Source organism: Diadema setosum, chromosome 8 (assembly GCF_964275005.1).
Source record: "Diadema setosum chromosome 8, eeDiaSeto1, whole genome shotgun sequence".
NCBI classification, from domain to species: domain Eukaryota; kingdom Metazoa; phylum Echinodermata; class Echinoidea; order Diadematoida; family Diadematidae; genus Diadema; species Diadema setosum.
The window spans coordinates 10,045,276-10,059,066 of record NC_092692.1 but is presented as its reverse complement, the minus strand read 5'-3'; the positions used below and the strand labels follow the sequence as shown (position 1 = coordinate 10,059,066).

Here is a 13,791-nt window from a genome sequence, read left to right as displayed (position 1 = left end):
CATAACGGAACAAACAAATGAAACGTTTTGATCTTCTTCAGAGTTACTTTATTCATTCTTGAAACAGTAAACAGTTTGAATGCAAAAACAAATAATTTTCAAATATAGAATATGTTATAATCTTTTCAATTATAATGGCGCCCTCGTTACATAGCAGGACTTGGTTTTGAATTATTACATGATATCATTGTTGTTCAACAGACTGAATCTCAAACACCTCAAATGGAGAAGAACAGAATTATCTGTTTTGCATTTACTAACACTTCACTATTGAATATAAATTTTGACAAGGGTGATGACCATAATATTTTATTTATAGTTTATAGGCCTATAGTAATTCATTTCTGAAAGTACACTGCATTCCAAATTTTGTTGCTATTGTTTGCATGTTCTTGAACTAAATTCATCACACTATATTACTATACCGGCTTTTCACAGATTGCATATTGCGCCGCAATAAACGTTGTTTCTATGTGCTTGTGGTGGACGCTTTGAGTCTATAACGCCAGCGATCACAGCGATCATCAAGTGTAAACTGAGTGCATGAGTGACGTGTTTCCAAAATGAATACACTTTTGGACACTCCCGAAGTACATGATTTAAACTATTATGTTCCAAGTAGCATGAGGTATAGCCTTTACATTATTTCCCATTTGGAGAGAGTGATGATATCTGTGTATAAGGTATAGAATACCCAATGAATGTTCCGAAATTGTCTTGCTTCACCTTACTTCTTTCAGTTTGACAAACACACTCAAGGGGATTAAAATATCCACCTTCAAGAAAGAAAAAAAAAATATCAATAAGTAACATTATCTCCTTTTTTTCTTTGAAAAACTAATTGTTGCTATTGTTGTTGTTGTTGGTTTGCTAAGCATTTGTTTTCATACCACGTTATCTAATTCAGCTTGGAATTTAAGCAGAATTCCCAATATAATCTTCAACGTCCATGCATGATGCACCAGAAAAGAAAAATTCAAACGGTCTGTGGATCATGACATGTACAAAGATTTAAACTTTGTGTATTATTCAAACATATTACACATTATACGCTTCTTTCAATGGGAGTAAGAAAAAGATCTCTTTTCTCTCTTTCCTAATCCAGTGGGGGATCCAGAGGGGGCGCACCGGGCGCGCGCGCCCCCTCTTTATTATCATTATTTTTTGTTAAAACAAAATAAATAAAAAAAAAACAAACTTGTAGGACTCTCCCCTTTACAGAATTCTTGGATCCGCCCCTGTAATTCAAAGGAAAATTAAACAAGACAGCGTAGATGTGTAGGCCTAGTTGATGTAACATGCTGGAGTAATCAGAGTTTCAGCAAAATGAAAAGAAACGGATGAAGGGATATAGGCCTATAGACTCAGAGGAAAGATAATGAAAGTATAAGATTTATGCATAAATTAGTATTCAGAATCAATAAACATGGATAGTAATGGCACATGTGTAACGAAAGGATAGTAAATTTGATGAAGTAAGTGAAGCAATGTAGGCCTTTTTGTCTCCCGGTGTATAGAGATAGATAATCTCAATGGTATCTACCTTCTCTTTTCAGTAATGACTGAAATGCTGGAGAAAAAGTTCTGACAACATGCGGAAAAAACACGACAAAAAAATTGGTTCAACCAAACTAGCAACAAGAATGATATTGGTATAGGCCTGTAATATTAGGACAGAAACTATGAATTCGATGAAGTAAACCGTTTCGTTGATTATCATACGTAAATGGGAACTGCATGGGAATATACATCACACTGTAATAGCATGCACCTCAACAGCAAAATCGGTTATATTTCTTTTGAAATAGGTTATTGATTCAACCATGCACCTCCATGATTCAAATGCTTTGTTGATCATGGAATTCAAGATTTGGTTCATGTTTTCCAGTTCCATGAAAAATGGAAAAATTTACAACAAATCTGAACCTCTTTTCTGTTACTCTGCTCCATTAGTATACACAAATGCAGTGTTACTTTCGCGGCATGTAGCTTCGCGATTTGGAACCGACGGCTATTTTTTCGCTGCATGAAACTCCTATTTTAATATCAATGAGTAGGCCCTGAAGGATCATCATCTCTCCAAAATTTGTGCTGTTAGTTATCCGCCGTGTAACGGTAGGAGTTAATTTCACTAAGCAACTTGACTACAGGTTGGACGGTATATCGCAGGTTGCTTCTCCACAGGAGTGGGACTGCAGCTTCACCTCCCTGCTTCGGATGCAGCAGTGCTTGTGATTGGGAGAAAGTCAATCTTGTGTGTGTCAGGTGATGTGAGGAAATATTCTTTTCTCTTAGACCCTAGAGTGTATGTAAATTGTATGAAGCCTCATGAAACGCTATAAATCATTCATATTGATGAATTGCGCAAGGATTACAATAAAATCTTTAAAGTCACATATTTGTGGAATATTGTACCAAATATTTTGGGGAAAAGTCAGGCGGAAAACATCATGTAGATTCCTTGAGCTGAAGGGCAAAGACTAAAACTAGTCTGCTTTAAAGACTAATCTGATGTACATCATGTGACAATTCACTTTCTTGTTATGTCATCTGGCGCTCCACGGCCACCACGGAGACGGCACCACAGCACAACCTACGGATATCGGTGACCGGTCCAGCATCATCAGGCGACACAACGGTCAGTGCTTAGTCAAAGAGTTACGGTATTTTCCTTGGAAGCTTGCTGTGGATTTGCTCACACTGACTCTGTACTAGTGCGGAACTCAGAACTGCCATTGCGTGAATTTGACCATCCCAAGGAGTATTCCTAGTAGTAATATTACTCCTTGATTTGACGAATCAGCGTATTGAAAACACGACAATTACCAAGTCAAACATGTACAGTCTCGGAAATTTTCTTCAGATCGCTTGCTGCATTTTAGCGGCTCTCTTTCTGAAGGGCAGCGCTCAGTATCAGCCGAACTGGGACTCGATAGACAGCCGACCCCTACCCGCCTGGTACGACGAGTCCAAGTTCGGTATCTTCATTCACTGGGGAGTTTTCAGCGTGCCGAGTTTCTACAGCGAATGGTTCTGGAAGGACTGGAAAGACAGACAGTACAAGGAGGTGGTTGAGTTCATGGAGAAAAACTACCGACCAGGCTTCACATACGCAGACTTTGCACCCATGTTCCATGCTGAGTTCTTCGATCCTGACCAGTGGGCAGAAGTTCTGAAGGCATCAGGTGCAAAGTAAGAGTTGAATTTAAGGAGGAGGTGCAAAATCTCCAGCTCCGTTAGACAGTGTCAATGGGAGTGTTTTTAGCTGCACACTTTTTTTCTAGCACTGTACATAGCATAGCCCACATGAATTTTATCTGGAGCACTGCCACTGTAAACTGCCTGCACTGCACACCCAACCAGTACGCTGATACACCTCATGGTGGACTCTACTATACTAGAAGAAGAAGAAGAAGAAGAAGAAGAAGAAGAAGAAGAAGAAGAAGAAGAAGAAGAAGAAGAAGACGACTACTTTAAAGGGATAGATTGGTGGTGATGAGAATTGGGCATTTAATTTGCGAGATACCAAGAAAACACTTATCAAATAGTACAGAGCATACCATTTTATGAGGAATTCAAAGTTTATTTGATGAAAATTGGGTTTGGAATGACTGAAACATCCAAAAACAAAGTAAAACAAAGCGATCACAATAAAATGTGGGTCCCACACTTTATTAGAATCGCTCCGTTTTGAATATCTCATCCATTTCAAAACCAATTTTCATCAAATGTTGAATTCTTCATAGAATTACATGCTCTTTCATATTTCATGAGAGGTTTCTCATTTTCTCACAAAAAAAAAAAAAAAATGTTGGAAACCTGAAATCACGTCTCAACCAAAACTTTACGATCCCTTTAAAACAGTTGTCCTGTGTTCTGAACCAGGTGTATCTAGATATACTGTTAATAACTTGTACTTCATCCTGTGGAAACTGTAGCAATATTCTAAATTTTTAAAGACAGATTTATATTCTTTCCATTTTTTATACTAAGGGAGTAGAAATCAGATTAAGTAATGTTCAGTGTTTTCTTCTGATCCCCAGATATGTTGTCCTCACCAGCAAACACCATGAAGGATTCACTAACTGGCCTTCCAACTATTCCTGGAACTGGAACTCCATGGATGTAGGCCCAAAGAGGGATCTTGTTGGTATGACATTATGTCCAAACTTCCTGAATGAATTTGAACTATTCCCCCCCCCCCCCCAAAAAAAAAAAAAAAAAAAAAATAAGTTTGTGATTACACCATTCCTGTATTCATGGTAAAAACATATTTGCATAAAGTGGAACATTTGAGATGTATTGGCACTCATGGCTTGGAAACTTAAGTTATTATCTGAGGAACTGTATAATATGTTACAATTGCTTTAATTATTAAGAATACGGCCAAAATGCATATCTCATATGTTGTATGCTAACAAAGTTGTTAGTACACCTTGATGTAAAGTAGTATTGATGAACTTGTCGACATTATTTCTTTATGCATCAGTATCGATCATTCATCATCATAGTTGGCTATTTAAAATCATCATCCTCATTCTCATTATTAGTTGAATCTGTGAGTCAATACCACAGTCTCTCTGCATTATGACACATGTATTTCTTTTCTGTTTGACAGGTGAACTGGCCTCTGCAGTGAGGGGCAACACCAAAATGCACTTTGGTCTGTACCACTCTCTCTTTGAATGGTTCCACCCTCTCTACCTCAAGGACAAGTCCAACAACTTTGCCACTCAGGAGTACTGTGAGGTAAAATAAAGGTAGCAAAAAAAAAGCTGCTTAAAACTTTTCATCCTTATCCTTCACAGGTTGCCCCCATGGTCCTGAGGATTATCACTGACCCTCCTCTGCCTTTTGTCTGTTCACCCTCCTGCTTTAATCCTCCTCCCTTTACCTGCTGGGCTCCTTGCCCATGACCTCCAACCCTTCCCTTTTGTTTTCTCTGTTCTGTGTCCCTAGCCCTCCCATGACTGTTCTTGTTGTGTGTCTTCCTTACTTGTGATTGCTTTCCCCTCCCTGTTTGTCATTTTGCCTCTGACGAAGATTCTGCCAGGATGGAAAGCTCAGGCCCCTTTTGACTCTATGTGAAGTAAAGGTTTTAAAGTATTGAGTGCACGATTCTAAACACTTTGGTAACTCACACGCAACACTTGAGCAAGCAATGATAGTTCTAACAAGAAAAGAATAAAGACTGGATGTGGGTGGATATGGACTGAAGAACTTATGAACTTTGACAAATTTGTTTTTGTTTTGTTTTTTACTTTAGTACTATCCACTATATATATGTTTGAGAAGTCAAACTGCTGAGTAGTTTGTGCACATAATTTGGGTTCTATTTACATAGAAATGTAGTAGGAAAATCCAATATTATGCCACAGATGTCATTTCAATGTGAAATGTGACCACTAGTACCCCAAACAATTTCATGACATGTTGGTTAGACTTTTTAAGTGGTAATCATCAATTTTATTTTCTGCATTCATATCTTCTGCGTGAGCATCTCCCACAATGAAATTGATCTGAAGGTAGTAGTTGTATTTAAAGTTTCAGATTTTACCATAATTCTGCCATGAGTTCAGAGGGTGCTATGTGAAGTTGTGTTCATTTTCCATTTGAGTTGTTTTCTTACTCTCTCTTTTATCCCCCTAGAAAGTGCTATGGCCCGAACTCATGGAAATTGTGACAGAGTATGAGCCAGATCTGGTCTGGTCTGATGGTGACTGGGGAGCCCCTGACACTTACTGGAACAGTACAGAGTTCCTGGCCTGGCTCTACAACAGCAGGTAGACAGCCAAAGACAGTAATCAAACAACAACTACCCCACCAAAAAAACAAACAAACAAACAAACAAAAAACAAAAAACAAAGCCAAACCAAAACCAAAAACAAAACTAAACAAAACTACACTAACAATAACAAACTGCTAGACAAACAAAAATAGACAAAGCTTTCACCAAGTGCCAGCCTATGTGGTCATCAAACTTGCCGGGTCTCATTTTATTTGACACTTGTGCAATGTTCAAATCATACAAGAATCTCTTTGTAGTTTGCATTTCTGATGATTTACATTTTAAAGTCATGGTTTGAAAAGAAGGAAGTAATCAACTGCACAGATATCTTTTAAAGTGGTACCGGTAGTGATAATTGTATTTTTGTATTAATGCAAGTTTGTTATACATGTATTTTTCACTGTTTCATCAGGTTGCAGCACATTATGAATATTTTCCCAACAAAAAGTATCATGATTTAATCAATCAACATGAAGGCTTCAAGTTTTATCTACTAGTCTGTTTGTAATCAGAAAGTTAGCACACTAAAAGAAAAAGTTGTAGTGATATGATTGCAAACTTACTTTCATGTCATTTTCTCTTTTATTGTTGTTGTTTTGTCAGTCCGGTCAAAGATAAAGTAGTGACCAATGACCGTTGGGGGCATGGCATCCAGTGCCACCATGGTGGAGTGCTTACTTGTGGAGACAGATACAGCCCAGGTGTGTTTAAAGCAATGTAGTGTTTCCTTGGGATCAAATGCTATTTGTTGGTTTTCCTTACATTCTTGTATTCTTAAGGAATATTTAGCCATAAGACTCTGTGTTTAAAAAAAAAAGACAGTTAAAAAAAAGATCTATAGAGTCAAAAGAACAATACATTTTCTCTTAGCCTGGAAAAAAAAAACCACATGTTGTCATATAAGAATATATGACAAAAATGACAACATATATTTGCCTAAATCTGCTACTAGGATGTGCAAAGGGTGCAATTTTTTTTTTTTTTTTTTTTTTTTTTTTTTTTTTTTTTTTTTACATTTACTTTGTTTTGTTTTGTTTTGTTTTCTGTTTTTGGCATGTGTCTGGAGATGTTGGTTGTCATCAACAGACACATGGTCTAATTCCCTCTTCTCTCAAAGGGGTAACATCTGGCTCAGACAAAACTTACAACCTACTTCTTCCAAACATTCTGGCACCTGAAGTATTAATGCAGTGGCAGATCCAGAGGGGGGTGCTCCGGGTGCGCACCCCCACTTTATTCTTTGTTTTGTTTAAACAAAAGAAATAAAAAGAAGAAAATGGGGTGGGGGCTGTGTGCCCCCCTTTAATTTTGTTAAGGCATCTCCCCTGGATCCACCCCTGTGAATGTGCCAAACTCTTGATGTTCTCCTTGTGGATCAGCGGTGCATATCTGCACATGAAATGCTCCACCATACCTGCCACTAAACCTGAAGTAATATGCACATACTGTATGCCTTCATTTCTCCAGGGACCCTTCAGAAGCGCAAGTGGGTGAATGCCATGACCATCGACAAGAAGTCGTGGGGCTTCAGGCGGGAGGCCGTACTCGCTGATTACCTGGACATGGACGAACTCATTGAACTCCTTGTTAGCACCGTCAGGTCAGTGTAGACTTGGGTCTGGATTGAAGCTTGTTTGATATACAACAGTTAGATCTTGAATGGTGAGGTGGCAGATGGTTTATGGGACATGATAAGCAGATGCCCTTTGTCATCCTGATAGAGTTCTGTATTAATGAATGAGAAGTGCTCTGAAGATCAACAAATTTTGAACAGGCTGAGAGTCTTGAACTCCTAACAACAGATTTTCAACCTGTGTATTGAAAAAAATGGCCCAGTTTTGATATTTGCTGATCATATTGTGCAGTGAGAGTTTAAATATTTTTGTTGGTGTGCTTCCATTCTAAGGAGCTCACTTAGTCAACATCTAGAATACTGTAGATGGTATTTATTGTATGTAATTTTTTTCCTTGTGTTGGACAAATTTAAACCATTAGTAATAGTCTAGCATTTTCAACAGAATACAAGTGAAGTACAACCATTGTAATGTTGGTAACTTTTGTTCCTTCATAGCTGCAATGGCAACCTGCTGATGAACATCGGACCCACAGCTGACGGTCGTATCGTTCCCATCTTTGAGGAGCGTCTTCGCTCCATGGGGGCGTGGCTGAAGGTCAATGGGGAGGCCATCTTTGAGACCAGGCCATGGCGTAAACAGAATGACACTATGACCCCAGATGTCTGGTGAGTGATGCATACCCTCAATTGTTCACTCATTCACTTGTTCTGACATTTATTTATTCATTCATTCATTTGTCCATTTATTTACTCAGTCATTCACTCATTCACTCATTCAGTCACATTCATTTTATCATGACATTTTGTCATTCACTAATTTACTCACACATTCATTCAGTCATTCAATTCATTCATTCTGTTAATTCTTTCACTCATCCATCCTTTCTTAAACTTGTTCATTCAGTCAATTTATCAAATTTATAAATCCATTTAGTAATTGATTGCTTGATTGATTCATGAGTTTATTAATTCCTTTATTCAAATGCTTTGTTCAGTTCATTTAACCCTATTTTCCCACGGGAGGGGGGGGGGGGGCGGTTTTGCCCCCCTCAACATTTTGCGTGATTATTCCACAACGCATGATGCTCTCGCTGCAACATTTTATGACTTTTTTCTTTCAAGTATCGCGCAACTTTTGAGACCAAATTTGTCGCTCTCGGGCATACCGTTTTGAAGCCATGCCCCTTTGAAAAAAGTTGTCGACCCAAAAATTGCTCAAAAACATGATTTTGTGTACAAATCCAGAATGTAAATTGTGTTTTTGCAATTAATTCATATAATAATAAATGTTTTTACTTTCAATGGCTGATTATGAATTATTTTAGCCTGATTATGCTTTAAAAAGTTTCTTCGAGAAATTTTGACGAAAAAACAACGAAAGCAAAAAGTAAAAAAAACAAAGAAATACATCAGAAATTCAATAAACAATAAAATACATATGAAATAATTATGAAGCCGAATTTTTGCTTCAATGTTATTGTTGAGGATATTGAAAAGAATATGTTCACCAGAAATTAGAAGTCTTGGAGCTTAATATTTTTTATTTATTGGCAAATTATTTTTTTTCATAAATTAGCATAAATCTATTAATATAAAATACATAAATCAAAATTTGAAAAATCTAACTATACAGTCTTGTAGATTACATTGGCCTCTACCTTCGTGCAAATTTTCGCAAGGATCACGTGATCCACGAGCGAGATCTGAAGGGGGGGCCCCCCCCCCCCCCCCCCCGGTGGTTTCAAGTCCCTCAAAAAACCCGGTGGGATTAGGGTTAATTCATTTAGTGTTCTTATCAAAGCATGTGTGTACATGTAGCATGTGAAATATATCACAGGTTAACTTTGCTTCTATACTTCCTGTGTTGGTTACAGGTACACCAACAAGACCACAGGTGGGGTCACCACTGTCTACGCCACCTTCCTAGACTGGCCAGCCAGCAACCAAGTGGTCTTGTCTGACCCCATCTCCACCAGCCAGACAATGGTCAACCTGCTGGGCTACTCTGCATCCCTCAAGTGGACAGGAACCCCTGGTAAGGTGGGAATGACCATCATTCTGCCCAGCCTCACTCCGGCCACAATCCCCTGTCAGTGGGCGTGGTCACTCAAGCTGCAGAATGTCCAGTAGTGGCAATGACAAAACAAAGCAAGAAAAGAATCAGAGGCCATTCCATGACCAAAGTAGAAGTTTCCTCTCTGATGAAAGGTGGTCACAGGTCATCAGCCTTTTATGTTTCTACACTGTATTTATCTGAAATTTTTATTATCCTTTGTATCATGTGTACAATTTCTACATAACTGCAAGACTCATTTGTTAGGAAATACAAATATATTTTGAACAAATCCCATAAATTCACTTGCTGTGAGGGTCACAGCATATCTATAGAAAGAGGCTGTATCGTCATGTAATTAGAATGATATGAAATTTTAATGAAAATTACTTCTCAAGCCCAAGAGTTTTGTTATATCCAAACCCAAGAACTATTTGTTACTACCCACAGTGTCTTCTAGTGTATTCTTTTTGTGCTGGGGAGTTTGCTGGAGGAGCCCATAATTGTTGATTGCCTGTGTAGAGTCGTACGTGGCCTTGCCACAGTATTGATTTGAGAATGATTTAGTACTTGAGCAAATGCATGTAGTATTTCATTACATTCATACATTTGAGGCAATAATCGTAACAGATCAAGTTAATTAATTGTGCTGTAAGTGTGTGACAAAGCCAGATGCAAATATGTGCACATTCTGTCCGTAAGGTGCACCTCCTTTAGTTCAAGAAGTAAGGAAGAATTAATAGCAAAATGTTATTTGAAATGTCATACCTCGGCTGTAATTTTGCCATTACAGAAAAGTGTAATACATTCTCTCATAATGTCTAATATTGCATTGAGAGGCTGAAAACCAAAGAAAATTTGATCAAATCTGACAGTAAATCTCTGTTAGCTAGTGTCTGGGACTTAGTGTGTTACCATGGCAACAGGTCAAGTATCAGTATCTCTTTGTTTCATTCCGTCTTTACTCTGTATCTCTTATATTCCAGAAATACCATGTCTGAAAGATGTTTCTCGTATTTGTGTGCTATGTACAAAAGTATTGTACAGGGGAAACTCGGTATTACGAACACTGCTATAACGAGATATCGGTTATAACGAGGAAATTTTCTCGGTCCCAAATTTCCTTCCACACAAGTCTATATGTAAAATGCTACTCTTATAGCGAGATCGGCTATAACGAAATAACTGCTATAACGAGATAAATTTTGTGACTTCCAAACAAAGAAAAACATAGTAAATCAAACCTGCTATAGCGAGGTAAAGCAAAATGCCTTCGGTAAAGCTTTACTTCGCCTGTGCTATCATCTTCCGAGATTGTAAAGCTTGATGCGCCAAAAACTGTCTTGTACACACATAATCATTTTCTTCAGTGCACTCCAGCTAGCACTGCATGTTGTACGTGTGAAGTGTGTGCGTCGGCACGCACACTGATACATGCAGAGAATGTGGTGGGACGGCCATATGTATACATGACATCATCATGACGTTTAGCAGGTGTGAGGCAATCTGATGCTGTGATTGGCCTTCTACTTAGGGAATTCCCCGTCTTCACACACACGCAGTCATAATGTACATACAGAATGTGTCACATACACACACAGCATTGTGCAGACCATATTCAAGCTTTCCACACAACACACACTCATACGATAACCGCATACCAATCCACAGACGATCTTGATACAATCGCAAGCTATACAAATTTACAAATTCAAACATCTACAATTAATAAGAAACACATTCTTGATATTGGATTTCCTTGGCGAAAAACATCTTCTTACCCATAAAGGTGAGTAATTCTCTCACACACAATATCAAGTAATCAGTATTGATTGAGATATGATGGGTAGTCCCACATGTGCAAATTAATGTCTTTATTTTATGCCTTCTTTTATGCCTACTGATATAACGAGATATCGGCTATAACGAGGAAAATGACTTGGTCCCGACCATCTCGTTATATCGAGTTTCCACTGTAGTAGTATTTACAGGTATAATCCCCGAAGATGTTGCCTGTGTTTCTGCGTTATGTAAATGTGTTACCTACAAGCATAGGCGCCGGAAGTGGGGGGGCAGGGGGGGCGGCCGCCCCCCCAATCCAAAAAGTGGGGGGGCAAAACGCATTTTTGCCCCCCCAAAAAGCCCCCCTCCCAAAAAAATGAATAAATAAACAAATAAATGAAAATAGATAAAATAAGAAAGATATGTATATAAATGAATAAACGCGAAAAAACATAGCTACAAACGGCAGTTTTTGGACTGTAAAATGTCAAAATTTCCAAGCTCGCTCGCTCCGCTCGCTCGCATTCAATCGCTATGCCATTCTCCTGATGTTGCTGCCAGTAATTGCCAGCAGTTGCGCCTGGGCCGCCCCCCCCCCCCTTAATTTCCAAAGTGAAAAAAACAAATATAGCTACAAACGGCAGTTTGGGGACTGTAAAATGTCAAAATTAATCGTCAAATTTATTCGTTATGTCATTTTCCTAACGTTGCAGCCAGTAATTGCCAGCAGTTGAGGCCGGTGCGCCTCCCCCTTAATTTCCAAAGCGAAAAACATAGCTACAACGGCAGTTTTTGGACTGTAGAATGTCAAAATTTTCAAGCTCGCTCGCTTCGCTTGCTCGCATTGAATCATTATGCCATTCTCCTAATGTTGCTGCCAGTAATTGCCAGCAGTTGCGCCCGATGCGCCCCCCATTAATCTCCAAAGCGAAAGATATAGCTACAAACGCCAGTTTTGGGACTGTAGAATGTCAAAATTTTCAAGCTCGCTCGCTTCGCTCGCTCGCATTGAATGGTTATGCCATTCTCCTAATGTTGCTGCCAGTAATTGCCAGCAGTTGCACCCGATGCGCCCCCATTAATTTCTAAAGCGAAAGTTATAACTACAAACGCCAGTTTTGGGACTGTAGAATGTCAAAATTTTCAAGCTCGCTCGCTTCGCTCGCACGCATTGAATGGTTATGCCATTCTCCTAATGTTGCCGCCAGTAATTGCCAGCAGTTGGGCCCGATACCCCCCCCCCCTTAATTTCCAAAGCGAAAGATATAGCAACAAACGGCAGTTTTTGGACTGTAAAATGTCAACATTTTCAAGCTCTCTCGCTCCGCTCGCTCGCATTTTATTGTTATGCAATTCTCCTGATGTTGCTGACAGTATATAAGTTGTGGTTTCACACCGTCATTCCATAATCCATGTAAGGAAAACTTACAATGTTCCTCAATGACTGCGTTGTTGAATGTATCACATTCCGTAATGTATTGTAGTCCCATTATTGCGCACGCACACACGCACAAGCATACACACCGTCAAAATTACTTTTCCACAAGGTGCCCACCCCCAATGTTTCGACCCATCGTACGCCACTTTATATGCATACACACACACACACACACATATATATATATATATATATATATATATATATATATATATATATATATATATATATATATATATATATAAATAAATATATATAGATGTGTGTGTGTGTGTGTGTGTGTATATATGTGTATATTGTGTAACATATGTATGGTCTATAGTGAGCCCCCTCCAATATTTGCCCCCCCAATCCAAAACTGCTTCCGGCGCGCCTGCCTACAAGTATATCAAAAGTGGACTAATATGTATCAGTAATGGCACCTTTGTGCAGTTTTGATATCAATGTTTATTATTATTATCATTATTTGTGTAATAACATATTTGCTGCTTGATTTTGTTTTTGTTTCTTTTTTTTTTTAAAGACAATCACTCATTATTTACAACATGTAGGCATATTCACCAGTCCAAGTCAAAGTCCTACAAGTCATCGTGGGATGTTATCAGGTGCTACATAACCATACCAGTAATTGCAGTCTGTAGAGAAGTTTTCTTTATTATTATTGTTATTATTATTATTATTTAATTTAGTACATTGTATAATGCTAACACATTTTGACTGCTGTGTACAGTATACCAGAGTTTTTTTTTTTTTTTTTTTTTTGAATGGGAAAAAGTCGGACCAAAATTCAGATCATAAACCCAAAGCTGTTTCTGCTGTGATACGTAAACGTTGAAGACTTGAAACCCCAAGCAGTCAAACTTACAAGGATATAGGGTTAAAAAGAGTGTCATATGATTTGTATGGTAACTAAATGTTGATGCGTTGATGTGGTTAAAATGCTACAAATACAGTACATTGTATTCGTAAGTCAATTGTTTTCTCCAAAGGAGTGTTCATGATGTTTATTTGTTTGCTTGTTAACAAGTTAGTTTGATAGTTTCGTTTTCGAGGATTACCTCACTCTGACAGCAATATCTAGAATGGTTCACAGGGTTGAATTTTCGGTGTACCTGATTGCTCCGTTGTACTTGTCTATAGTGTGTGAAAATATC

At 38.4% G+C, this 13,791-nt stretch overlaps 1 protein-coding gene across 1 annotated transcript; it reads left to right on the top strand.

Annotated features, from left to right (window-relative positions):
* The first annotated feature begins 2,750 nt into the window (after positions 1–2,750).
* Positions 2,751–10,452, top strand: LOC140231406 (alpha-L-fucosidase-like). The gene is made up of 8 exons (XM_072311532.1): positions 2,751–3,192; positions 4,044–4,150; positions 4,619–4,749; positions 5,650–5,783; positions 6,392–6,489; positions 7,256–7,388; positions 7,860–8,030; positions 9,239–10,452. Exons 1-8 carry the CDS (start codon positions 2,837–2,839, stop codon positions 9,492–9,494), a joined length of 1,386 nt encoding a protein of 461 aa, XP_072167633.1. The 5' UTR covers positions 2,751–2,836; the 3' UTR covers positions 9,495–10,452.
* Positions 10,453–13,791: the final 3,339 nt, after the last annotated feature.